This window comes from Peromyscus californicus, unplaced genomic scaffold, assembly GCF_007827085.1.
Source record: "Peromyscus californicus insignis strain IS unplaced genomic scaffold, ASM782708v3 Scaffold_22__1_contigs__length_63687245, whole genome shotgun sequence".
In the NCBI taxonomy this organism is placed as follows: domain Eukaryota; kingdom Metazoa; phylum Chordata; class Mammalia; order Rodentia; family Cricetidae; genus Peromyscus; species Peromyscus californicus.
This window is the reverse complement of record NW_026294525.1, coordinates 46750575-46778561: the sequence shown is the minus strand read 5'-3', so window position 1 is coordinate 46778561 and position 27987 is coordinate 46750575. Positions and strand designations below refer to the sequence as shown.

Genomic DNA, 27987 nt, shown 5'->3' with positions numbered 1-27987 from the left:
CCCTAGAACAAACTCCCTCCTAAGCCTCCCCTCCCAGCTCCTTTCTTTGAATTTGAGAAATAAGAACCCAGAGCTATTAATTCAGTTTTGTTTGACTGTGACCTTGTGGCACCCTAACTCCTGAGTTAAAGCCTACCTGAAGCTAGGATGCCTCTGTCCTACACAAGGACCTCCAACCCCCACTTTTCCTGTATCAATGTGATACAGAACAACCCCCCTTTTCTTCACAGATGGTAAAGAATGGAGGGTCTCAGTGGTCCTAATGCTCTTACTTGTGAGCTGCTTGATTTTCTAGAGCGTTTTATCCTGTTCCGAGTCCTAATTTGTTTGAGGCTCATTATGGCAGAAAAGTTAATAATTAGTTTTCAAATGAGTCCACTTGGTGTTATAAGCATCCTAACCAACTGCACTATCTATTAGACTAAATTATTCCCTTGATTGGTCTATTCACCTCCTAAGAGTATCTATGGGGGTTAAATGTAATTCTCAATCGGTTGTATCATTATGTCTTATCAATTGTTCTTTCTCATTAGACAAAGCATTCTTTTAAATTTAGAGCAACAGTATAAGGATAATAGATATGTATTTTCTCTTTTAAATGAAGGGCTGTGAGGTAGACATCTTAATATACTAGTTTTTCACACACAGAGGCTGGAAGAGCTAAATGTCTCTGGCATCCTTTTGTCCCAACTGGATTAGCTATTCTCCACCTAAAATAGTAGATGTCTATATTTAATCGAGCAAATCACAGTGATCGTCAGTCAGATCACTCTGTGCTTCCTGCTTGCAAAAGGTTGTCTTGTTCAGCACACCCCATTCATCTATAAGGTTTTTGATGTCTTCATAGAAAAGCTCGATTCAAAGCAGGACATCAAATAACCACCAGCCTTAGTGTCTTTTGGCAAGGTGGTCCTTGATAATGTCTAATATACTTTCTAACAAATTTCAAGTGATGAAATGGTGCAGGGACTGCCTTTCACATCTTATTCTTAGCAAAAAAAAAAAAGAGAGAGAGAGAGAGAGTAAAAAGCTGTTGACTCGACACACAAAGACCACGTAGACAAAAAACAAAAAACAGAAACAAACAAACAAAAAACCCTACCAAACTAGATGCTAAAGGGGTCCAACAGCTATTTGTGCACAACATTTTCTCCATTTCACATTATTCTATTCTACACTCAAGAATAAAGGATGAGGTTTCACTAGGATTTCACTTAGTTGTGTGACGCCTGGAAGACGATCGGGAGTTCCGACTAATTCTTGAGTGTAATCTTAAGCAGGGCACATTTGCTAGCAGGTTCCTGGGCGGATACTTCAGCTCTGGCAGTACAGGCTTCAAGGCATAGAGTGAAAGCAAGCCAGGAGGGTGGCCTTCAGGAGCCTGCAGAACTGCCGCGTTCCAGGAGGTGGGCGGGCCGCAGCCTTGGGCCGCGGGAGGGGCGGGGCCTGTAGCGGCGGTGGGCCGCCCTCCCAGAGCCCAGGCCCCGCCCACTCAGCCGGCCCCGCCCTCACAAACCACGCCCCACCCGCCTGGCCGGCTAAGTCCAGTAAGGCCCCGCCCCGCGAGGCCCCGCCCCCGCGAGGCCCCGCCCTGCCCCGCCTCCTTCCTGCGAGCCTGGTTGGTCTTGGTAATCCCTCCCCGCGCGCTCTACCAGCCTTCCGGTCTCGGCCCCCTCCGCTGCGCAGCCATGGCTCAGCACTTCTCCCTGGCCGCCTGCGACGTGGTGGGCTTCGACCTTGACCACACGCTGTGCCGCTATAACCTGCCCGAGAGTGCCCGGGTGAGTGGCGCGGGCAGCACCAAGCGCACCGCCTCCGCGGCGGCTGCGCAGCGTCGTAGGTTCCCCGGGGCGCTGGGCGGAAGTGTGTTTGTGGGGCCCTGCGGGGACAGAGGAGGAAACCTGGGGCAGAAGATAGCACCAGATGGAGCAAGCAGCACGGGAACCGGCTTTCTAGGGCATTGGAAAGACTGGGCCGAGGGGCTTTGGGTGTCATTTGCTGATCCTAGACCCCGGTATTTCTTTCCAATTCCTCTGGGCACCCGCTGATTGGGTACGGCCACTTCTGGAAAACGTGGCTGCATCTTTCGTATTGCACGACCAAATAATCACCTGTCAGAGTTTAAGCACTGTAATTAGGGAGAGACTGCGTAACAGTATTGTGAGAGACACCGTCCGAAAAGTCATTAAAGTCTTAGCCCTACTTTGGTCTTTATCAAGAGAAGAAAAACGAGCATTTATTGTGCACCCTACTACTTGCTCTGTGCATTTTAAATAAAGTTGTAATCTCAACGGAATCTGGGCCCTCACTGCTCTGAATACTGTGTTTGTAGACTTGTGCGCTCATCTTAATTGCCTTGCTTTCTGTGATCATATGGTTTCACAAGAAACTGAAGAATTAACAGTATTACAGCGAAAGATCTAAGCAGGACTCTGCAGCTAGATTACCTAGTTCGGGACACCAGCTCCAAGTGTCCCGCTCTCTGTGACGCTGGGCGAATAACCTGGGTTTCTTCTCCATTTCCCTTGCCTGGGATTAAGTGGACCGTGGGTGTGTCATGCCGAGAGTTTGTCCCTGGTAAAAATTTTTGCTGTTATGGTTTGCACCCAGAGTATTTGTGTAGCGCTGTGGATCACTAGTGCAGTCAACAGCCGGTGCTGTGCAGTGGAGTCCTCTCAGTGCCCCAGCTGGTCAGGCACTCAAAAATCAAAAAGGACACTCCTGAGTCCTTTGTGTGTTTTCTGCATACAGATGCTTAAACGTGTGTGTTCCCGGCTGGTGAACTGTCCTGCGTGCCGGTGACACAGATCTCACGTCCTTCCTCATAGTGACAGGCATTTCTTTAAGTCTTGGTCCTTTGGCTACTCCTTCAGATAGATCTTTGGGTATTATTTTCCTTCCTACCTTGCCTTTCAGATCCCTGTCTGGTTCGTATTTTCTCATGCACTGTGGTCATCATCGTTTACAGGGAATGCTGTTTAACCACTGCTATGTTAACAGCCGGTTTGGTAGAACATGTATGGTCATAAAAATGAAAGAATCTAAGATCCCCAAGATATTCTATTGTGAATTTTAAATCTCGGTGCTGTTTAAAGGCTGAAAACGGTACCCTGGTGAGGCTCAGATTATGTTTGGTGTTGAAATCCTAAGTCTCACAGCATGTTGGCACTGGGGACATAGTTTTAGGGACACAGAAATGAACCACTCACAGGTAGCAGCCTGTGAGCAGAAAGGTGATGTAAAGTTCTTTTCCATCCTCATAGTGGAGGGCAGTCTTTGCTGTCTTGCTGCATGCTGCTGCCTGTGCTGTAGGCCCGATTCACAGTGGGTCTCTTCTTCATGCAGGGGTCTCAGGTTACATACCATTCCCTTATGAAGCCACCCCCAGCCCTTCCCTTCCCACCTGTGAGCTGTATCAGGTCACCACCTCCAGTTTTCCTGAAAACCTAACTTCACCAAACACTCACCAGAAGGTTTTGGGTTTTTTGTTTGTTTTTCGAGACAGGGTTTCTCTGTGTAGCTTTGCGCCTTTCCTGGAACTCACTTGGTAGCCCAGGCTGGCCTTGAACTCACAGAGATCCGCCTGGCTCTGCCTCCCGAGTGCTGGGATTAAAGGCATGCACCACCACCACCGCCCGGCAGAAGGTTTTAACATTTCCCAGGTGCTCTTTGGAATCCTCCCCCAGAAGCCCAGTCTTCTTAGCATCAGGCTGATGGACAGTGTTTTCTGTGTCCCGCCAGTTAGCACTGAGCACATTGGGCTCGGTAAATTATGATGTGGTTGGAGTTAAAGGACTTTAGTAGCTGAGTATGACACAGTCACTTTTTTCTGTTTTGGTGTGTGTGTGTGTAGGGGTGTACTACACACGTGGAAGTCAAAGGTCAATGTCATGTGTCTTCCTCTCCTGCTCTCCACCTTATCTTTTGAGACAGCGACTCCGTGAACATGGAAATCCCCACTTCGCCTAGACTGACTGGCCAGCAAGTCCTTTGGAGCTGTCTGTCCCTGCGTTCCCCTCCCCACTTGGGATTATGGATTCACATAGCCACGATTTTAATACGCATTCTGCTTATGTGGATAAGTTGAACTTGTCTTAGTTACTTTTCTGATTGTTGTGACCAAATCCCTGACAAGAAGCAACTTAAGGAAGGATTTAATTTGGTTCATTGTTTCTAGGGTTTCAGTCCATCCTGGCCATGAGGGCATAGCAGCAGGAAACGAGGCAGCTGGTCACATTGTATCACAGTCAGCAAGCAGAGAGAGAAATGTTGGTGCTCTGCTGGCGTGTGTGTGTGTGTGTGTGTGTGTGTGTGTGTGTGTGTGTGTGTACACGAGATGTGTGCACACGTGGAGTCAGTTATCTCCTTCCACCACGGGGGATCTGGGAATTGAACTCGGGTTGTCAGACTTGGCCACAAGCACCTCTACCCACCAAGCCTTTTTTTTTCCAACCCCTCCAGTTTATTTTTTATAACAGAGTCTCTTCACTGAACCTGGAGCCTAGCTCATTTTTTCAGCTAGGCTGGCTGGCTGAGGAGCTCTGGGGAATCCTGTCTCTGCCACTCTATGCTAAGGTTACAGGTGTTTGTATGCCAAGTACTGTAGCTACTGAGCCATCTCCCAACCCCTCTACCGGCTTTTTAGTCAGTTTTCAATCAGTCTGGGCTCCCAGCCCTTGGGACGATACTACCTTCTTTCAGAGTATGTTGTACCTCCCCAGCGAAATCTCTGTGGAAACACCCTCAAAGACAGCCATAGAGGTCTGTCTCCTGGGTGGTTCCAGATCCAGCCAAGCTGACAAGATTAGCTGGAGCAGCATCACAGCCCCTCTGGAGGATCCCTAACCGCAGGGCACAAAACGGTTAAGTCCTCAGCAGATCCTGATATCTTTGGGTCCCTGCGCACGATGCTGAGGCTTGAGTTCTCATGTCTCACACCCAGGCACTCTTAAACTGCAGAGGAGAGGCCTAGGGCAAGGTGTCCACATGGAGTTGGAACTGGAAGGTGGCAGGTGAATGGGGCATGCAGGGGACAGCAGAGGTAGATGTTCAGAAAGTGGGAACTGCAGAGGCTTGGAGAGGACTCGGGGATGTTCTCGGTGAGGGCATTTAACGAGTGCATGGGATTGCTCAAATGTGGATCTGTATGTGTCCCTTCTCCCAGGGCCGCAGGGACAGCATCCCAGAGGACATGACACTTAACACCTGTGTCCTTTGGGCTTGCAGACTGAAAGGTCAGGTGACACCCACTCACCGGTTTCGGGAGAATGGGGTGTCTGACACTGAGACTATGTGCCCCATCTGAAGGAGTAGCCACATGCCAGTTTTTCCAGTGTTAACCAAGAGCAGCTCCGTCCCACCAGGTCTTCTAATTCGCTTTTGTAAGCTGGAAATCTGAACTAATTTGAAACCTTCCCATTTCAGGACATTGCCTCATTTTCCAACACAGCAGGATCATAGGGTTGCCAGGTTTAGCAAATTAAAACACAGAGCACACAGTTCAATTTGAATTTCAAATTACGGAAGCATTCCTGGTTTTTATGAACACCCCAACTATTATATGGAACATTGTTTTCAAGGGAAAAAAAAAACCCATTTGCTATTAATCTAACATTTGGATTTACCTAGTCACTCTTTATTTGGCAGATTCTAGTGGAAGCCAAACCTGTGTTGTGAGCTGGCAGGATAGGCATATTTATACAGTGGAAATGGGCAGGTGTTACAGTCAGTCATGGTGTTGGTTTATAGTTAGCACAGGACCGATGACAATAGCAAATGCTTCCGTTGAATTTGCCTGTGTGCCAAGTACTTCTCTAAGCCTTATGTCTGTTAACCCCAGGCTGGCAGCCAACCTTGCAGGCAGGATCACCACAGATAAGCTGTCACTGCTCAGATTGGTTACTTTGAACCTTGGTGTGACTCAGTACGTTTTTAAAATTTTTTTCAGCTTGTATGTCTGTGGTTCCCAGGCTTCAAGAATCCTGCAGGGGCTGAGCCTGGTGGAGAACATGCTCCTTTAATCCCGGTATTAGAGAGGCAGAGGCTGGTGGGTCTGTCTAGCTTCAGACCAGCCAGGGGTGCATAGTGAGATCCTATTTTAAAAAAGAGAGAGAGAGAGGGAAAAAAAAATCATATAGGAGCCCACCAGGGCCTCTCTCTTCCCTGAGAGTCTAGTGACTTTAGGAGGCAGCACCCATTCTGAATCACCTCCATGATTTAGAACTGTTGATAAGTAGTGTGACCTGGATGAGGGTCACACTGCACTAGACGGGAGTCACACTTGGTGTTTTGAATCAGCTTTAAGACAAAGAGCAGCTCTGTTTGACAGAAGTCTTTGTTTTCTCCATTCTCATTTCCTAGCACCCAGCCCCCACCACCCCAGCTACTGCAGAGTGCAGGCCCCTCGGTGTCTACACCTGCCTGGTTCTCCATGTCCCTGGGTTCACCAGCTCTGCCCTGTCTTCTAGGTGGTGGTGAATCACTGCACTTGGCTCACAGATTCAGCCGGACCAGCCGACCAGCAAGTTCTGGAGAACCACTTTCTCTGACCCCCAGTGCTCCAGTTACAAATGGGTGTCATGCCCAGATTTTACGTGGGTGCTGGGGATTTGAACTCGGGTCCTCATGCTTGTGCCCCAGGCGCTTCACCCACTGAGTCATCTCCCCAGCATCAAGCTGCTTATTAAATTTGGGTATTTTAATTTAAAAAAAAAAAAGCTGTTGAGAAATGAGGTCTGTCAACAATGAGAGCTTTGGTTTAACCTGTGCTGTCTTCCAAAGGCTTCCCGCCTCCTTTGTGCTTAGTTGTCTTTGCACAGACAGATCAAAGGCTCCTTGTGTCTGATAGAGGCCTCGTGTTCCCTCCTAACTCATCTGCCTGCCTGCCTGGCTGGATGTGTCTCACTGAGTCTCCTGTCAGCCCAGGCCTTTGTTAGCACTGATGGACCAAAGCAAGAGCTGAGGATCGAATGGCCAGCGTGCTTATTGTCCGGGTGATAGTCTAGTAGCTACAGAGCATTGCCAGATCTTAATGATGAGTGCCAATCCATTAGGACCTGGGTGTAAGATGATACCTGTTTTGGGTTGTGTAGTTGTGTACTCAGGATACAATTTCAGGACTCTTTGGGACTGACCAGTCGCCTGGGAAGGGGGTTAATCGGCGGCAGAACTTCACCGTTATGGATAGTGCCCTGCTCCCTGGCCCCATCAGCGATCCCATTAGGTTTCCAGGTGTATGAAATGAAGAATGAATAGAACTTCATGGTTAATCTCTCTTTTTGCTTCCCTTCTTTGCAGCTCATTTATAACAGCTTTGCTCAGTTCTTAGTCAAGGAGAAGGGGTATGATAAGGAGTTGCTCACTCTGACACCAGAGGACTGGGATTTCTGGTAAGTCCCCCAGCCCCTTTTGCTACATCCCCTGTGGCCCTTAATGGTTGCTGGTAAAATCTTAGTGCTTACCCTTCTGTGAAGGTGAAAGGTGAAATGGAGTCAAGGGACAAAATAACTTCTGTGCTAAAAGTCTTGTGTTTAATGCGTTAAAGTCTTTTGTACTTTAAACATGTCTAGACTTTATTTAATATGAAAATAAGCTTTCAGCTTGTGGCTACTTGTAGGATATTAATATGTAGTTTCAGTCAGTCACAGGAGGCTGAGAAGTTATTAAGAACTAAAATTTATATCTATATGAGAAAGTTTGTTTTGTTATTCAGAACCGTGAAAGAGGAGTCATCATGTTTAAGTGACTGAATTGGGGCGTTTGAATAAATATTCCTTCCTGATTCTTTTGTTCATCCCTTCCTGATTTATGATTCTTAACTTCATACAGGATGTTCTTTGTCTTTCGACCTCTAAACAACAACAACAAAAAAAAGCAAAAAAAAAAAAGCTTCATCAACTTAAATTGTTCAGCTTAGACAGGTGTGGTAGCATATGCATGCAGGTGTGAATGTAGTTCCAGCTACCTAAGGCCTGAGGTAGGAGGATGCCCGTCAGGGTTAGCCGGGCAGCATAGAAAGTCCTGGTCTCTTAGATGAATTAGGACTGGGAAGATGGCTCAGTCAGTGTACTGCAAGCCGGAGGACCTGGGTTTAGTCCTGAGCCCACAGAAGCAAAAGGAGCCGGGTGCCTCCCAAGGCTCAGGAATCATTGCAAAAGGAGGACGGAAAGATTCTAAGAGGTAAAGGTGGTGAATGACGGCAAGGGAACCTTTCAGGACACAACAGAGTGGCCGCACATACCAACTCACAGAGGGTATGACAGCATGCACAAATCCTGGGTGAGCTCACGCCCAATCAAATCCAAGTATGGAGCAGGGCGTTGGGCACCAAATCCCACCTTAGCTGAGGCACTGTTAACAATTGATGGCTGCTGGGAAGAAGGTCAGTTTCCTTCAAGGATGGGACATTGAGAGGTTACCCAGGTACCAGTAGATGGCTCTCTACCCAGCCAAATATGTGGACTCCGGACAACATCAACAACAACAGCAGCAAAACATAGAAATGAAGTTGGGAGCAGATAATAGAGAGGATGGGGGAAGACTTGGGGCCTTTGGAATGCAGAGTGTGATTGAAGCACACTGCACATATACAAAATTCTCAAGAGAGAAAGGGGCATGGAAGGAAGGCAGAACAGAACTGAACGGATCTGAGTGCAGTGGCGTCTCTAACCCCAGCATTAGGGAGGCAGAAGGAGGGTCCCGGGGCCTTGCCGTCCATTCCGCCCAGCCAACTGGGGAGCTCCAGCTTCAGTGAGAGAGACTGTTGAAAAGTAAGGTGGGGAGATGGAAGGATGCCTTGTGTCGGCCTCTGGCTGCCCCTACACATAGGCACACTCGTGTGAACACACATGAAAACATGTATGCAAACAGACACACAAATTCAGAAAATAACCACCTGGTTTATAATTAATAATCATAAAATAATTTATAATACATAAAATGCAGAGTGAGCATGCATTGTGCATCCCTCTGAGATTTGTCTTTTGATGCATCCTTTCTGTCCTGGGAAGTAACAGAAAGCTCTTACCAGGTGAAATGATTGTTCCTAGGCGTTTTACTGTGAGTTGTGAATGCAAGTAAATAGTGCCCAGCTGCCCTTTCATTTCGTTTAGCCTCACTGCTTGTCAGCCACTGTGCTGTTTAGCTATTATTGTTCATAACGGCGAATCTATACATTTTATCCAGGTCCTACAAGGTTTTATAATAAAGAACCTAGAACTTAGTATTTGACCTTCTTTTTTTTTTTTTTTTTTTTTTGAGCTGAGGATCGAACCCAGGGCCTTGCGCTTGCTAGGCAAGCGCTCTACCACTGAGCTAAATCCCCAACCCATGTATTTGACCTTCTTTTGCTGGTTTTCAATAATATACCTTGCCCAGAGGGTAAGTTTTTGTAAGTAGAACTATACGGAGGTTTGTTCAAAATAACGTAGAAAACACCCTGGCAGAGAGGTTAGCTTGAGCATTATAAGTGTGTGTGGATGTATATATTCCTGTGCATCTTTCTGTCTGTATGTGTTTTAAGTTTATTTGTGTGTGTGTGTGTGTGTGTGTGTGTGTGTGTGTGTGTGTGTGTGTGTGTGTTTGTGTGTGTGTGTGCGTGCATGTGTGAAGGTCTGGGGTCAACTTTCAGGAGTCTGTTCTCTCTTCCACCATGGATCTGGGCATTGAACTCAGGTTGTCAGCTTTTACCCGCCATGTCACCTGCCCACGTGTTTTCGATAATGAAAAACATTTGTATGTTTTAACAAGGTACAGGATAATCTTCATTTAATATATTTTCTTTTGAGTCGTATCTTTTTTGGCAAAAGCCTAAAGACTTTATCAGCTGAACATGCCACCCTGTGCCTCCTGACACTTTTCCTTATGTTCCTATTTTTAAATGATACTCAATTTTATAGTTCCTGGATGTTCTCTCTCATTGATAAACACGTTCTTCATGTAGGTGCGGAGGAAATCTCTTTTAACATTGTAACATTTAATAAATAGTGCAGATTTTTGTCTCTGAGGTTCACTAAATGCATGAGCTGGTTGATAATCAGACTTTTCCATTTTAGTTGCAAGGGTTTGGCATTGGATCTGGAAGATGGCACCTTCATCAAACTTGCAGCCGATGGCACTGTGCTCAGGTAATCCGAGGTCATTGTGGTCAGAGTCTTACTCCTTCCAGGGTACTTTATGACTAGTATATTGTCCTTAAGCTACAAGATAAGGTTATTATTTTAGTCAATCAGATGGAGGATAGCAGCTCTGTATTACTTTTCACTTCTTAGAAATATTGCAGCAAATACAGTAGAAATGACATGCCTTGTGACATTTACCTACCCTCTTCTTTTTTTTCAAAAGATCGTGGATATTTCACTGTTCCTCTTTTATTAGGTACTTAGCATCAGAGATCATTTGATAAAGAAGATGCAGATGGGTACTGGGTAGGGGTTGATGGTCCATGTATACCCCATTAGGCTGTGGTCTGTGTATACCCCATTAGGCCATGGCCTGTGTATACCCCATTAGGCCATGGTCTGTGTACCCCATTAGGCCATGGCCTGTGTATACCCTGTTAGGCCATGGTCTGTGTATACCCCGTCAGGCCATGTTCTGTGTATACCCCATCAGGCCATAGTCTGGGTATACCCCGTCAGGCCACACTTGTTTCCCTCATGCATGCTCCTCGTGGACATCATCAGCCGCACGCTCTGGTTTCCTTTCTGTTCCACTTTTCTGAGTGCATGCAGCCCTCACAGGGGTTGATCAGGCTATGGGAAACAGTCAGTAGCTGCTGTCACTACTGAGTCTCTGGGCAAGCACCGTGGAGTGAAGATCTATTTCCCACCTCGTGCTAACAGTGTGGACACACCAGCATGGCCGTGCAGGTGTGCTGTTACTATTTATACCCAGTTGGTCAGCGACAAAGAGGACTCACTCTAGGACCCTGTAAATACTCCCTCTTTTGATACTTCTGATACATCACTTGCTCAATAATCAGGCTGCTTTCGTATTTCTCCCAGACTCTCCCCTAAGGTACTTCTAATGTTCATATTTCTCCCAGATACTCCCCTAAGGTACTTCTAAAAGGAGCAGGTATGGCCTTATCTCTTATTATTTTGTAATTTGTTTCCCTATTTTTTTTTTCAGGCAACTAGTGAGTGTGTTTATCTGTATGCAATATGTAAATACTACATCCGTTACCTTTAATTCTGTAAGTCTGTGGTCAGCTTAGTAGTGTTCTTGGCAGTCTTCACTCATTCTCTAGTTGTTAACATCTATCTGTCTGTCTGCCCTGTCTCTGTCTCTCTGAATTCAACTTCTTAAAAGCCTGAAGTTTCTCTTGCACGCTTTCTCTCCTTGATGGCTTCTTTCATCCCACACAGTGAATTCTGGTCTGCTCATTTGTTTCCCTAGGATCCCTCCACCTTGACACAGCATTCTGAAGGGTCAGCCTCTAAATAAAAGAACTCCATGTATATTCTTTGTTCTTCCTTCATTTCTTCATAATTTCATCAAAATGAAATACACTGTATGTTCTCATAATGAGCTATTTAAAATATCAACTATCTACTTATCTGCATGATGAGAGTCCCCTAGCAAGGCTCTAGTGGAGAAAAGCAGATTTCTGAGCAGAGAACCTAGCTATTTCTTCATCCTGTCTGTTTGGCACATTCCTGTGTGCTTCCAGTGTGTTTTTTGATCCAATGTATGTAACCTTGTGTGGGTGGGTTGTCCAGTCTTATCCTCACAGGCCCTTGGTGCCAGGTGCCTACCACTCCTGGGGATCTGATGTGGTTCATCTTCTAACCTGCTCTTCCTCACTGCTGCCCAAGTCAGCCTTCCCACTGTCTGCATGGTTGTCTCCTAATTGTTCCAGTTGAATATGTATTTTGCTCTTGCTTTGTGTGTGTGCCATTGAGGATAGAATCCAGGGCCCACACACATGCTAGGTGAGTTCCCTACCACCAATCCACATCCCCAATGCTTTCCTTTTTCTTTTACATCTGAGACAAGGTCTCGTAAGTTTTCCAGAATGGCTTTGAACTTGTGGCCCTCTGGATCTGGGATTCCAAGCATGTACCACAACACCAGCTTTGCCTCATCTTTTGATGACTCCACAGCTTCTCTAGGAAAGGGCAGAGGCTACTGCAGCAGTGACCTCATGGAGGGCAGCTCCTCGTCACTTGCGAGTGGATGGACTAAAAGGGGAAGCGCCACAGCTGTGTTGGAAACCCCAGAGCATCCAAACGATGATCTTTGAACTCACCTGCTCCTACTTGTGTTACTTAGGCAAGTCTTTTCTGTCTCAAGTGCCTAGTATCTTGGTTGCTGTATTATAACCATAAAGTGCTTCTAGAATCCCAGACCAGATGAGATCAACCCAGTGAACACCAAATATGCAAGAGGAAAGACAGTGGTTGGCCTGGTGGCCCCTGGGTAGCACTCGGGTGGCTGAGGCAGGAGGATCACAGGTTTGAGGCCAGCCTGGGCTATAGAACAAGATCCTGTCTCAAGAGAAAAGGAAAACAAAGCTATGTTAACTCCAGTGGGATGGGGATCGGGATTCTCAGTGTTGTCAAAGAGGCAGTCCAGGAACTGCCAGTGAGCACTGCAGTCCTCCCCAACAGGGCAAGCCACGGCACCAGGATGATGACTCTGGAGGCGCTGGCCGAGGCCTATGGCCAGAAGAACTGGAGGCACTGTGTGACAGACAAGCACTGTGCTGCGTCAAACGTCGACATTCCCTGCTGCTCAGGTAGGACTCCGCTGCCACCCACTCTGCCTCCCTTTGGGCCTGTCACCTGCAGTGTGAGGACACAAGGAACAGCCTCTGTCCCTCTGGCCAAGCAGGGTGTCCAGAGGAATGGCCTTGGCTTTATGCAGCAATAGAGTTTTTTAAGTGTGTCTGGTTTTGTCTGGCACGGGGTCAGGGTGGGCTTCCCACGTTTCCACTGCTGTACAGAGGTTCCATTGAATCTCCTTTTACCCGGGTTTGTTCTGGAGTGACAAGATGACTGACCCTGGAGACCATATATCTCTTAGCTGGGCTGGGCTCTTTGTGTGGCAGCTACATGCACCATCCTCTGTTTCTGTCTTCAGGTCTTCTTATTTCCGCTGCCTGCCACTCCTGTTTCCTAGACCCTGCTTCTTCACTGACAGCCCTGTCTCCTGCCTCTGGTTTTTATTTTAAAATGATTCCACACGTTCTTCTCAAGTCTACAAAGAGTTTCGCTAAAGCAAAATGTGAAGCAATATTCCAGAAATTATTTACTGACATAGATATTAATAAGTTTTAGGCCTCCTGCAGGCCTCTCCACTGTCTCAATAAACTGAATCAGACCGAGTCAGGAAAAGCCAGGTTTAATGGATAAAATGCTCCCAGGTGATTCCCTGCCTCCCACCCCCACCTGCCAGCCACAGAGAGGAGACTGGGACAAGATCGGAAGAACCACCTGTCTGTTTTTGGGGATGCCGCTTATACACCCTGTGGGAGTGGTCTTGAGCCTCTCTGGGGGAGGAGCTGTGTTTGGCGGGCTTTGAAGGGGCGGGTTTAGGGAAAGAAATGGAGATGGGAGTTGAGGTGGGTCTTCCATCAGACTCCTTCCAAACAGGTATGCATGGATTGATTTGGTGTGGGTAAGATCTTTTTTTATAGACAGGAAGTCCTCATTAAAATTACACCGTTTCTCTGTTCTCTCTGCCTTAACCCTCTGCTCCTTCTACCACACTGTAGTGTTAAAATGCACCTGTTTCCTTTCAGTCACGTGGTAACCTGAAAATAGTTAACATTTATTTGTTACTATTGTGCTGCCTTGTTATATTTTCCTTCTTTGGGGATGCTTTGTTTAAATCTTTCTGGTGAGTTGAAAGTATTAGAAGATATGAGTGTTTTTGACAAAATAAGTGTGTAAAAAAAAAAAAGACAGTACCTTAGAGTTCAGTATAGGATGCTTTTGTGCATCTCAGTCTAAAGCTTTCTTCCCAAGTAATGATAATGAACTGCTGTCTCAGGCTGGGATTATTGTTCACTGGTAGAGTGTGCCTAGTATGTGTCAAGTTATACATTCAATTCCCAGTGACAAAAAGCCCTGTTAAATAAGTTCTTCCCTTTTCCAAGGAAAGCTATGCACATAGCTAAGTGTTTCACTTTCACTTAGAAATTCATTCAAAACCTGGAATATTTTTTAAAGATAAAATAGTCCCTAGCTATGAGAAAGAGCTGGTACCCAGGTATGGCAGGCTTGTTTTTTCACTACTTTCCCACCAGAGGGCACTGTTTCTTTGAAGTGACAGCTCCTGCTGCTTCGTTTCCCGTAAGCATCTTGGTGGTGATTTTGGAATTGGTCTCATCTTACCTGGTTTGTTGAGCAGAGTTGCTATCCAGGAGTGCAGAGCCTGTCATGTCAGACTGTGATACACAATGAAGGCCTGTCTCTTTGAAGAAATAAAATGTTTAAGTGCACACAGAGGCCAGAGGAGGATGTCAGGTCTGGAGCAGGAGTTACAGGTGTTTGGTTGTAACCACCATGAGTGCTGGGATCTAAGCTCCAGTCTACTGGATGAACACTGCATGTTCCTAACCACTGAGCCTTCTTTCACCCCACAAATAAAATTGTGTAAGTGTAGAGAAGGATGAAGGGGGAAGGGTCCAGTGGTTCCATAACACAATTAGACTATGCTTACATTAAAATACAATCAGAGCATATGGTTGGTAAAATTAAATATTATATAAATATGGAACAGTAGGCTCCGGATTCCCCTGAGATTTCTGGGGAGGACGGAGGTTGTGGTGCCCACTTCACTTGCTTGTTAGTTGAGTTGACCACCTGGACCATGTGACTCCAGGGCCTTGGGAGAAAGCACGTGACTCTGTCCTGTCTTTTATGTGATGCTGCCCAGCAGCACAGCTGGATTCAGTTGTGACATGGACCAGCAGAAGTGTGGCCTGGGACATGGAAATTCAAAGGTGACAGATGTCCCAAGGAAGGGCTTGGATTTACTTTACCCCAAGACCAGACAGAATAAACCTTACTCCTTTTCTCCCATGAGACCCTGGAATGTCCTTGCCTGTACTCTTGAGATTTTCTGATCCAGGCCACCTTCCCTCACATGACATGACTTTTATTCTTGTCATTACTCTGGCTGTTCTCAAGTTTTCCTGTTTGTCTGAAATGGCATGAAAGTTGAATGCAGTATTCTCTATGCGTTCATCAGCACAAGTGTTAGGGCAGCTTCTAGGGAACAGTTCATGGGACTCCAATGTCAGATTCTTTAACTGTTTTGAAATGTGACATTAGTGATACAGTGTGGCTTCTTCATATTGCATTTTATAGTGATATTATATTGTCTTGGGGTTATATATCATTTTGCAACTGAAAGATGTTTTAATAAAATGCTTGACTTACAGATGTCCTGTTCCAACTTTCTTTTAGTGTAGAACGTAAACATTCCTCAACAGATAAGGATGGGGACTGGAGAGATGGCTCAGCAGTTAAGAGCACTTATTCTGGCTGAGGACCTGGTTCAGATCACATGCCAGGTTACAACGGTCTCTAACTCCAGTTCCAGGAGCTCTGACACCCTGTTCTGGCCTCCACAGACACCAGGCACCCATGTCGTACATATACACATGCAGATTAAACACTCAGGCACACTCAATAAAAAGATAAAATAAATAAAATAAACCTTTAAAATATGAAAAAAGGATAACCTGTAGTAATGCTAATTTGAATCGAAATAGGTTTTTCACTGAAATCACTATGGACGGTTCTCTCCATATCCAGCAAACAGTACCAGTGTGTGCTGCATTGTTCAAGGACATGTGTAACACAAGTAAAACGTCCCCAAAATAAAAAATTAAAAAGGGTAGAGAAGACCTAACTTCAATCCCCAGAACTCACATTTTAAAACCCTGGCATGGTGCCCCCTACACTCGTAATCCCAGTGCTTGGAGGTGGAAACACAGGGAATCCTGGTGTCCTCTGGTCAGTCAGCCTGGCCTCCGTGACAAGTTCCAGGCCAGTGACTGACCCTGTCTTACAAACACGTGGTGGCTGGTGCCTGAGGAACGACACCGGCTGTCGTCTGGCCTCCACTCCAGACACGCAGCACACACTCACACGTCTTGCCCCACCCCCAGCACACAGGGTAGCCTGTAGTGGAGGCTTCTCAGACAAGCTTTTCTCTCTTCCGCAAGCAGGAAGCATTGATTTTTTTTTTTCCCGTTTATTTGCTTTAGGCAAGTGTTACTTCTATGATAACTACTTTGACCTGCCAGGGGCTCTTCTGTGTGCCAAGGTGGTGGACTCTTTAACAAAGGTGAGTGGGCACTCTGTTTTAAAACACTGCATTTGGTCCTAAGAGGCGTTAATGTATTAACTTTGGAGCGGAGATTTCACTTGGTTTTCTTTGGGTGGTTTCAGAGTGACTAGGGAAGCATACATGGTACATTTGGTCAAAAATGGTTTTGGAAAAGTAAATAACAGTACCCTTTAAAAAAATATTTGGTTAGGCAAAAGTCACCCTCTTCCCCAGCAGGGGGTGTGATAGTCTAGAGAAAGGGAACAGAAGACAGGCTCTGGACAGATATTTTCTTGCTTTCATTAGCAGATCAAGAAAAAAAAAAAAAAAAAGTACAGATAATTAAGAAAAATTCCATGTGTCTTTATGTATTCTAAATATCAAACCAGGAAAACGAAACAATTTTTTTAACTAATCATTTGCTTTGTGACTGTTCAGATGAAGTAAATCTCTAGTTTGACAGTTTATACTTAAACTTAAGACCTATGACTATAACTCAGTTTGTGTGCCAGTATTACTTTTCTTTTTGTAGCCATTGTGTTTGAAAACCACAATTCAGTGTATAAGTGGCTTATGATTGAAATGGCAATTATAGTCATGCATTCGTGAAAGTTTCCATTGAGCAGGAGAGGTTTTTGGTTTGGTTTGGGTGCTGGGGATTTTACCCGGGGCCTAGAGTATCCCCAGCATTGCGGTTTTTATCAGCACAAAGTGGAGTCTGTCTCTTATCGGACAACAATGGGGGGAAAAGTATCAAGTCTTCTCCTCCCCTCCAGACCTGGAGATCAGATCCAGATCCTTCCACTTGCAGGCAAGGGCTCTACTGCTGAACTTTACCCCAGTTCATCAGCCTATAGTGTCTTGTAGCGTGCGTAATTATATATAAATATCTGAGAATCTCTTTTGTATAGAAAGTAGACACTGTTGATGTTTCCATGAAGCAAAAGGCTGTAGAGTTGTGTAGTTGAGTGTAAATTGTTTTGCCAGCTTGGAAAGTTCTCCATGAAATGATTTACATTTCAGACTTAGCACCTTCCTCCTGCTCCTGCAGTGAGTTACTGCTCTGCATGTGGAAGTGCAGGTTAATGGACAGTGAGTTCTGAACTACCCTGCTTCGGGCCCTGTTGGTACCATCATGCATGAAGTAGCACATTCTGCTATTTCAGAAGCTATGGATTTAGTACATTTCTTGTATGTTTAAGGATTCTATAACTTTAGGCTGTATGAGTGGACATTTTTACCTTATTTGGGCTACATGAACTGCATTAATTCTTAGTGATGTTTATTTATTTATATGTTGACTTGTAGCAGTAATGCTTGAGAAACATTTCTGTTTTTGATTCTGTCATGTTTTCTAAAACCTGAATTCCTACCTTAGAGTCAATACACGTAATTATTTGCTGTAGCTTACCACTATGCTTAGAAACAGAATTACTGCACTTGTTACATTTGGAAATTTCTTTTTTTAGCAGAACAGAGGTCAAAAAACATTTGATTTTTGGAAGGATGTAGTTGCTGGTATACAACACAATTTTAAAATGTCAGCCTTTAAGGGTGAGTAACATGAAGAGGGGCTTCCTGGTAGAGGTTTGTTCAACGCCCCGCCCCGTGTCTGCTGAGTTGGATAGACACTACCTCTCTTGCTCTACTCCTCACTTGGGCTCTGATAAAAATGTTTACAATTAGTTCTGGTACCTGTATTCATTCTGCTTTATGGTTGTAGCTGTCGGGAGTCTCAGCCGGTCTGTTCCTCTGCCTTCACGTGCTCCCAGTGCAGCTCTCCTGGGCTGGAGGATGCTCCCTCAAATGAAGGTCACAGTCCTTGTGTCGTGGCTTAGGAACGGGAGCTGGTGACAGCTGTAACCCTCAGTGTAGTAGTGACGGAGAGACCAAGTACCCGCTGGTAGAATTTCCATTCTCTTGGTTTAAGGAACAGGAGTGGTTGACCCAGAATGGGGCCCGAGTTACTGTCAACCCCAAGCTAGGGCTTTTTGCTTTCCTCTGAAGGTTTACAGAGAGTCTTACTCCAAGGAGTCAAAAGCCTTTATGTTACATTACCCTAGTGACTGAGTCAGACTGGCTTGATTAACAAGTGGGCTGATGGATTCAGCAGGATTTTAAGTTTTGAAATATGTTGCCTTTTGATTGACACCCCAAAATTATATGCCTTCCTTTTAGTAAATCAGGCTATCAAAATAATTCTAAATATTATGACTAAAATGTGCTAAGTCCATAAATAATAATTGCAGGGTATTTGTTCCAATTTGATATTTCTCTGACACCTTCTTCTCTCCCACCAAGACAAAAACAGTGTTTTAAAGTGATGTTTGTGTATTTTTATTTCCCTGTGTCTACTCATCAGCCTTGGTCCTGGCTCAGAGTGGCGGGGTTTTTTTGTTTTTTTTTTTTTACTTCATAGTACATGGTGTGTGCCGTGTCCATCTTGACAAAGGGACGAACCCAGGACAACTGTGAAGTCACCCTGTGTTTCATTATTTTCTCATTAGCTTTATCCAAGGAAAAGCGTGGTTTGTTGCTTTGAAGTAAACTCAGCGTAGAAGGAAGATCTATTCATGACATTTTATTGCTTTATAATAACAAGTAGATTGAGTACTCCGTGCTTGAATAAGTGAAGTACAGCTCAACAGTTTTAAACAGTAATATAAAAATACAGTACAGAGCATAAATAAATAATGTCTTTTCATTTCTAGTCTGATTTTGAAAACTTTAATGTTAATTATGCTTTCACTGGAATGGAAAGCACCCCATGCTAATGTTCTGTAGGCCCTAAAATCATTTTACAGAGATGCAGCCGAATTAAATCAGAGTGATCACACTGTGTGGCAGACAGCAGACTAGGTCACACATCTGTTTCCAAGTCGCACCAGGTATGTGGACTTTCCACAATTGCAGAAAAGCTGGAAAAGCTTGTGGCAAAGCACCTTGTAGTTCAAATTCATGTTAATACATTAGTTTGGTTTCTTATGCGAGTTTCAAAAAGTGTGCGTGCACCTGTGCATTTGGATTTATCTTGATGAAAGGGGCTATATGAGCCGTAGAGTGATGCACCATCAGAAATATCCTAGGGTATACAGTGTCATTTAAATTTGAATATTCAAGTATTCAAATAATATAAAATGATGTGATATTTCCTGCATGTTTCCTAGACGTTCTCATATTAATTATTAAAAACAGGCTTTTAAAAAAATGCTGCATTTCTGAAATGAAATTTATGGTGAGTTGGAACCTTATTTCTGTTTTTGTGAGGGTTTTTTTTAACTTACGGTAAAAATTATGTAAAAAGGGAATTCACAGAAACCCACATGGGCTTTGGGATTGCAGAGTGCTCAGGAGAGTCCTCACATAGTCACCATTGCTGCTCACTTTTGCAGGAGGAAACTCGGGTCTCGGAGTGCATTTTAGACAATTTCAGTTGTTCACATTACTTTTAGCCGACCTCCGTATGCATCTCCAGGGTGGACGTAATGGCGCTGGGGGAAAGCCTTTCCAAGCAGAGGATTTCTGTGAGCTTGGTATTAAGTGCTCACATGGGAGCCACTAGGAATCCTGAGAAGGAGGAGTGGACGTATTCAGAGGAGTAGAGGCCATTTGACTCTGCATTGGGTAGCTGGAGCCACACCTGGTCATTTTCTGTGAGCTCCATGACTGCGCTCCCTGAAGCCTGATCCAGGTAGCCTTTGCTGTACTCATCATATGTGTACATTGTGGGGGTGCCGTTCTTATACAGGCCTACCCACACGTGCGTCCCCTTCACGTGCACATGATAGGAGAAATAGTATACTCCGGGGATCTTACAGGTAAAGATTCCGGTTCTTGGGTCATAATGCTGCTGCCTGTTATACAAGATCTCATCAAATGGGATGGGGGCACCTACTGCTGGGTAAGCTTTGGAGAGGATGACAGTAAAAGCAGACACAGGCATCCCTGTTACTCCGTGGTTGGCACTGACCAGCGGCGTCCCAGAGAGCCTGGGCCTTTGGCTTGCCTTTGTGAAACCATCAGGCATGACTCCTTGGCCGGGGGGACCTGGGGGACCCGGGGGACCTGGGAGACCAGGCTCTCCATTGTGTCCTCTTGGTCCAGGAGGGCCTGGAGGACCAGTGGGCCCACTGAGGCCTTTAGTTGCTATGCCAGCTGGGCCAGGAGGACCTGGGTTTCCAGGGATCCCCTTAGATCCAGGGAATCCTGGGGTACCTGGTGGCCCAATGGGGCCTCTGCCACCTGGAATTCCAGGTTCACCTCTTGGACCTGCCTCACCATTGTGTCCAGGCACTCCCTTAGCTCCTGCAGGGCCAACAGGACCTTGGAGACCAGGGGGTCCTCTCACTCCAGGATCACCTTTTGGGCCTGGTAACCCTGGGTTACCCTTAGCACCATTGAGACCTGGCTCCCCAGGGTACCCTGTTTTTCCATCTAACCCAGGGGGACCCCTTGCTCCTCTAGCCCCAGGTGGCCCTACAGGCCCAACTGGACCTGCCTCTCCTTTAGCACCTGGGATACCATGGTTCCCTGGGATTCCTTTAGGTCCTTGGGGTCCCATATTCCCAGGGGGTCCAGTCAGACCCACCTCCCCAGGATGACCCGCTGGTCCTTGTTCACCTTTAGCACCTGGGGCCCCAGGAAGACCAGCAGGTCCCCTTTGTCCCCTCAAACCTGGCAAGCCTGGTTTTCCAAAGCCAGGAGCTCCCGGAGGCCCAGCTATTCCTGGAGCTCCTGAGCGGCCTTTTTCTCCTGGGATGCCTGGCTGACCTGGGGCCCCAGTGACTCCTGGCTTCCCAATACCTTCTCGCCCTTGTTTCCCAGGAGGCCCTTGGGGACCTGGTGGCCCTGATGGTCCCCTTTCTCCTGGGAAGCCCCGGTCCCCTTTGATTCCCGGCTGTCCTGGAAAACCATTCTCGCCTCTTCTTCCCACTCCAGGGGGGCCAGGGGGTCCTATGGGACCCTGAGCACCTGGAAGACCCCTCTCACCTGGACGGCCAGGAGCACCATATCCTGTTTCCCCTTTCTGTCCATTCGCACCAGGGGCTCCTGGTATCCCCTTTTCTCCAGGAAAGCCCCTGGGTCCTGGGGCACCTGTAAGTCCCTGCTGCCCAGGTTTTCCTGACACAGAAATTCCAGCTGGGCCAGGGATTCCAGGTGGTCCTGGAGGGCCCCGAGGTCCTGGTAAGCCAGCTGGTCCAATGTCTCCTTTGTGTCCATATGGTCCTCTCTCCCCTGGTTTGCCTGGCAGGCCTGGCAGGCCTGGCTTCCCAGTGGTTGATATTCCTGGTGGTCCTGGCAACCCTGGCTCTCCTTGGAGCCCAGGGCTTCCATAGCCTGGCTTTCCTGGAGGTCCTGAGGGACCCGGGTGTCCTCGGGGTCCAGGTGGGCCTGGTGGACCAGGAATGCCTTGCTCTCCTCTTACTGTGATTCCTGTAAGACACACCAACATACCACTCAACATCAGCATCATTAAACGCAACCAGAGCGCAGAGTGAGGTAATTTTGCACACCAGAAAAATCTTCCACACAACCATCTTCAATGGGGTTGGATGGTACAGGTATTGTATTTGTTCAGATACTTCTAGAGAAGGTGGCTTCACAAAGCCATGGCTACCATGCCTCTTTCACCCTAATGAGGCAATGTAAATAAACTGGATTGAGGAATCCCTCTAAGGGAAACATAGCATGGAGGTGGGTTGATGGCGTTTGTCTTAGGAAGATCATCTGGTTAGGAAGGTAAGGAAAGAAAAGGAAGAACTAAGCAGTCTGGCCTCACTTAGGTTATCCTCTAAGGGAGAGACGAGAGCCTTAGACCTGATCAGCGTGTCCTACCAAACAGCTTAGATCTAGACTCATTGTCTGTCAACCTCAGTATATACTTGGGCTTTTGTTCTCCTTTACTGACCTAAAATTGAAGCAAAGAATGGCAGGACTAGACATAATGCATTGATAAGGCACATAGAATAGTTTCAAAGTGATGATCAAAATATAGTAAATGTGGCTTAATCTCATAACGCTGTGGATTCATTTAACCAAAACATTTTCCTGGTGTGCTAAACTCATCTTCAGTAGCCCCTTACTCAGTGCCTGTGACAGAATGTGCTATCGGACCAGAGACGGTGGTGGAGCACAGAATGTGACCTGCCTCAAGGATCAAGTGTGATGGTTACTGTAAGAAGCCCCTCCATGGTGGGATATAGCCTGCAGTGTAGACATTACCATATGTCATGAAGACAATGCTTGTTTGTGCCTATTGCCAGTAGTTATTGTAAATGTCACACAAAGTGTTTTCTTTTTTCAGAGAAATTAAATAGAACTAGTAAAGATGTCAATAAAATTGCAGGTGATTATTTTTAAATATTTACTTGTATAATTTTTATTTAAGTTATTTTATATAAGTTTTCAGAAACCTTTAGATTTTTATACTGTTGAAAAGCAGTTCGTAGTAATGCTGATTTAGCAGATGTGGCAGTAGATAGCTCAAAACTGTAAAAATGATGTTCAACTGTGATCTACTTATTTATCGTGTGTGTGTGTGTGTGTGTGTGTGTGTGTGTGTGTGTGTGTGTGTGTTCCTAGATCTCAAAACCAGAACCTTCGTGCTAGATGAGTGCCCTACCACTGATAGATATATAATTAAACTCCTAATTATATATCTATCACTTTTTACCTAACTTTTAATATGGTAAACTCTTAAGACTTTAATGGTTTGAAAAGTCAAAATGGAGACTAGGGGATATTTATTAACAATTCTAAATTATAGAATTATTGATCACATTTTTAAGAATATCATTCCCTTTAGCCATAAGTTATTAGTATGCAAGTACATTAATTTTTAAAAAAATCTCCCCTGTTAAATCTCTGGCACTTAACAAAGCAGTCAACCAACAGTAGTTAGTAATATTCTCAAAGATGACTCCTGATGTTAACTTTGGTGTATGTCCATGATATGTGTGTATACACTTTCACACAAAAAATAAATTGATAAGTAAGGGATTTGTAATGGCTTGGAGTAAAATAGCATAGTTTTCAAATGCAGAATTTACTTCACCTTCCAATTGTAAGGATCATCTTTATATAAAAAATAATTGTCATGGATTATGGAAATATGTTTTACTGTTAAAGGGGGCAAACTCGTCTTACTGGAAAGGATAGCCCCAGACACTGTTGGAAACTTGACCTCCAGGGACAGGGTGATGATCTCTGTAGCCTGGACTGTTGCTATTAGGATCCTAACCTCTCAGTGCAAGGAAGAGTCTGGCTTCTGTAGTATTTGGGGGATAGCCATCAGTTTGTAGTCTAGAAAAGTCAGATTAGGGAGCACCATCCCTCAGGAACAGCAGCTACCTTCTGATAAGGTTCTTAAGTGTCCTCAGGCTGCACCATGGTGGAGTAGTCTCCCTACTGCACAACTGAATGAGCTTCAGCTGTTCTCTCCGTCAGCCTGTGCTGAGCAGATTTGCCCAGAGATTACATAGGAACCCTCTGGGTTAGGCGTGTGTGTGTGTGTGTGTGTGTGTGTGTGTGTGTGTGTGTGTGTGTGTGTGTGTTAGATGCCTGGCAGTGGGTGGGAATACTGTTCATTATCAGAAAGAGACCACGGTGGTTTAAGAGTTAAAATAGAGCTGCTCTGCTTTGTATCTGTTAAGATATCTCCATGTGTTCTGTAAGAACAATAGGATGAAGAGCAGTATGTTTTCGGTGGGAAGACAGGGACATGTTTAACCTTCTAACAGTGGTGTGTTTGTTCTTAATCCAATACTTTTTGTACTAAAAAGTCTGAATTTGGTCCAAGTGCCAAACCCGTTCTGCCTGTTGGCATTTCAAACTACACTCACTGCTTTCAGGTGGAGTAACTTTGTCTTCTATTCCTTCCTTCTAGCTTTTATCTTTTCCTCAATTTATGTATGTTATCAGACAGTCAAGTGTATCTCTCGTACTTTTTAAATATTAAGCTACCTTTCATGAAATGCTTAATTCTTTTAAAAAGACATTCTTAAACATTTGATTTTTTTCAAAATGTTTCTCTCTAAAACTGTACCATTTAAAGATTACAACACATGCCTTTGCTCTATGCAGGGCAAAATACATGAATAAAGTGAAAAATACTGTGGAAAATGAAATCTGAAAACAGTTTGTATTATCAGTAGTCGTCGTGTCTAAATCTGTTAGATAGAATTAGCAAAGATACGGCCTGATTGTTGCCCTTCTTGGACAATGTCATATTATTTCACATGCACTGTCTCGGGATCCCTCATAGTAACAAAGCCAATAGGTGAGGTTAGATTTCAGAGGAAAGGTCAAATGTCTCAGGCTGTCCCAGTAGAGAAGTAGAAGAGAAAGCAGTGAGTGGATGTGCACACTCGGCAGATGTAGACACATTTACACTTCACAGCAGTCCTTGGGACTCTGAGCTCACACAGCCAGCACTTAGCAGTTAGTTATGTCTGGACATTGAACCAGTGCACTATATATGAATATGTAAGTCAGTATGGGAGTTGTTACTTCCTTTGCCCACTAGGTTTATTGAGGGCTGTCTGGTTTTATTTGATACCAGTTTTCTTTAGTATCCGCAGGCTTGGGTTTTTTAAGTAAACATTGAAGAAATTAGATACATAAAATTCCTAGTCTATGAAATGGTTCTTAGTTTAAACTAACTTAATTTCATCGAATTAATATTTCTAGATTCTGGGTAATTAGTTAATTGTATGAAACCATCATTTGAAAGGGGGAAAAAGCTGGCTCCATACATAGCCTTTGATATTTCTCAGGTGTGTCTTTCTCCTCTGCCAACTCTCCAGGATGTGATCTTTCTATAAAGACTCGTCTTTTCCACACATCAGTTTGTTGTAGTAACTTGAGCCAACCAAGAATTTAAAATAGAAGAAGAACAGACTGTAAAGTATTTTGTTAAGGAGTTCATCATTAATACTTGAAAACACTAGCCCTCTGGTTAGAAGAGCAGAATGTGCAGCTGAGTTTACCTTTACTCTTTACGGAGTATGGGATGAAGAACTGTGTCCTGGGGTTGGCAAGTGGGCCCTTTATGCCTGTGGGAGTTTGGTATCGCTCGGCATAAAACACTCCGTGGACTGAGGTCAAGGATGTTAGCAGCAGAAAGGCTATTTGTGGCAGCATGTTTTCAGACGGAGTCTGCAAACCAGAAGAGAGTGATTATACGTAGCCCCATGCCCGACCTGTTTTATTTGTGTGATGTTCTGCAGATTGATTTGTTATATAGTTATCTCTTTTGTATGGCTGACCTTTTATATTTTGAATATATTGCATAAAATAATAGGAAAGTTTTTGTTAAATGAATATATATGTCTTGCTAGTTTTGAGACGCTGCATTCAAATACTACTCTAAAAATAAAATGACCCCCACCAAATAATCTCATTACTAGATGACTGTATTAAATGATCCAGAATCTTTGACATAACTAACCTGAAATAGCGAGAACTTTCAAGATACATTGAAATTCACATTAAGGCAAATTTTACAGTCCTTTTTATTAGAATATCTTAAATAGATAATTACAAACAAACCTGTCTGGTGCCTTTTGGTAGAAAGCCACTTTTTAAAATCATGCACACATACAAAGATGTCTATAATTGACTGAAGTATGTTTCCAAGCCACCTGGCAGGGACATCTCCCAGTGATCCTTGGTCTAGACTTACCTGGTGCTAGGAGTTTCTGGAGATGTATGGGCAGCTTTCCTGGTTCCTCTGCCCGGTGAGCAGTGGATGATGTCCTCCCACAGCTGCCCTGGGGTATTTATACTGTTTTTTTTTTCCCCCACTTATTGAATGAGGTTACCCTGAGCTTAAGCTCCGCCCCTCAGGGGTGGTAAGCACTAATTATGGTGGAGAGTCCTATTGGGCAGGCATACAAAATCAGGCTGGGTTCTCGTCTCCTTGTTTGTTTTTTTTTTTTTTTTAATTGAAAAATAAACTTTTTGTCTTCGATATATATTAATAGCTTTAACTATGCACCATTTTTTCTTTTCTGTATTTCACTTTAGGAGTTCTGACCCTGGTGTTGATTCATGATGGAATGATGATTTGCCCTTTTTATTTTTAAAAAGTACATTCTTGTGTTATTTGATTGAAAATATTCGGTAGGAAAATATGAGAGTTATTTTAGGGAGAATATGGATTTAAATCATCATGGTAATCTTTCAGTTATTAGAAAAAGAAGGTTTTATAAAAGTAGCTGACCCGAATTTTTGCTCATTTGAGGGGCTTAAACTAATGGTGAAAATGTAAGTATACTGTTTTGCATATCAGGATTTTAGGACAAGCTTTTAGAGGCTAATACAGGGAAAAGATAGCATTAAATGTTTCAGATATTTTCTTCTTAAATATTATTAAATTTTGAGACAAGTGCAAGACATCTTGGACTTATGGTAATTAGATGTTCAATTTCCCTGGAGAGTTTAAATTCTTTATTCATAACTACACAAACGTCAATAAGTGTCTTTAGATTTTCCTCCTTAAATTTTCCTTCGACCTTATAGTTGAAAGGCTGTTAATTTGATAATCCTATAATATGTTTATTTACATAAAATTGCTGTATTCATTTTGAAGGAAAAAGATCTTCCAACTCAGCTTTTTAAAAATAAGTTTGACTAATGATGCAGTTTCCTAGGGATCTTGAAGCAGCCAGATTAGGTACCTTTTTCTCCCAGAGAAGTAAACATTATCTCCGTCAGTTCTGGCCCTTGGTTTTCTCTCTCACAACCTTAGAGAACTTAGCATCACTTTTCAGGATCCTGAGAAATAGCACGGAGCTGAGACCAACTGCATCCTGTTTAATGTTGTCATTTGGGTTCGGGGCCAAATCAGCTGTGCAGGTGAGCGGGCTTGGAGCAGATTCGGTACAGAGCATGAATCCATCGTTTGCTGCATCTAGCTAGAATCAGAGCAGTGTGTGCTGAGGATTGATTGGTGACTAGAGTATTGACTGGTGAGTAGATGGAATAAGTTTGCCCCTTTCCCCTGACAGGGCTTTTCCTGTGTGTGTTTGAGCAAAACCGTGTACAGTTGTTGAAAGACAAATGCAGAATCCATTCTTCCTCTCCCTTCTTACTTTTAAATGTTTTGCTCACTGCAACATTTAACAATTGATGTCATTGTGGTACTGGAAAGATGGCTTCAGCAGTTAAGAGCTCTGGCTGCTCTTCCAGAAGACCTGGGTTTGGTTCCCAGCGCCCAAATGGTGGCTCACAACCACCTGTTAACTCAGTTCCCTGGGATCTGACCCCCACTTCTGACTTCTACTGGCATTGTATGCGTGAGGTGCACATACATACACTCAGGCACACACACACACACACACACACACACACACACACACATGCACACATAAATAATAACATTTTTTAAAACTGCATTATCGTAATTTCTATCGTTTCTATGTAATGCTCAGGTACCTATAAAACACTACTTTTTTAGAAGTTTTGCTTTTGTTCATTGAGGTCTTAGTATAGAACCCTAGCTAGCCTTATCCTTATGCGTAGCCCAGGTACCTCTCAACTCACAACAGTCCCTCTGACTCAGCCTCACAAGCACTGGGAATACAGAAGTGTAACACCTTACCTGGTTTTTAATATGGCTTTTTTTAAAATCAGTCTAGATTTATTAGGAGAACTAGAGAGTTGATATTCTAGTGTGTATTTTATCATTTAGAAATCATATAA

At 44.5% G+C, this 27987-nt stretch overlaps 2 protein-coding genes across 6 annotated transcripts in view; one reads left to right on the top strand and one right to left on the bottom strand.

Annotated features, from left to right (window-relative positions):
- The first annotated feature begins 1592 nt into the window (after positions 1 to 1592).
- Nt5dc1 (5'-nucleotidase domain containing 1) overlaps positions 1593 to 27987 on the top strand; it is a 119432-nt gene continuing 93037 nt past the window's right edge. The window contains exons 1-6 of one of the 5 annotated variants that reach the window (XM_052751362.1): positions 1593 to 1781; positions 7297 to 7388; positions 10053 to 10124; positions 12612 to 12739; positions 16223 to 16302; positions 17754 to 17838. In XM_052751362.1, the coding sequence (XP_052607322.1) occupies positions 1689 to 1781; positions 7297 to 7388; positions 10053 to 10124; positions 12612 to 12739; positions 16223 to 16302; positions 17754 to 17838 (550 nt within the window). In that variant the 5' untranslated portion in view covers positions 1593 to 1688. Of the gene's footprint in view, positions 1782 to 7296; positions 7389 to 10052; positions 12740 to 16222; positions 16303 to 17753; positions 17839 to 27987 lie in introns of those variants that run through there. The other 4 variants (XM_052751361.1, XM_052751360.1, XM_052751365.1 and 1 more) reach the window with 4 other exon arrangements.
- On the bottom strand, positions 17859 to 26073 carry Col10a1 (collagen type X alpha 1 chain). The gene is made up of 2 exons (XM_052751366.1): positions 25272 to 26073; positions 17859 to 21717 (listed from the first exon to the last, which is right to left on the bottom strand). The coding sequence occupies exons 1-2, from the start codon at positions 25423 to 25425 to the stop codon at positions 19829 to 19831; spliced, it is 2043 nt and encodes a 680-aa protein (XP_052607326.1). The 5' UTR covers positions 25426 to 26073; the 3' UTR covers positions 17859 to 19828.

What these genes read in the sequence shown, in the direction of transcription:
- Col10a1 (XM_052751366.1), bottom strand. Translation starts at nt 25,425, where the DNA reads ATGCTGCCACAAATAGCCTTTCTGCTGCTAACATCCTTGACCTCAGTC. An exon ending in ATACTCCGTAAAGAGTAAAG is followed by an intron (nt 21,718 to 25,271) that starts GTAAACTCAGCT and finishes TGTGTCTTACAG; the next exon opens with GAATCACAGTAAGAGGAGAG.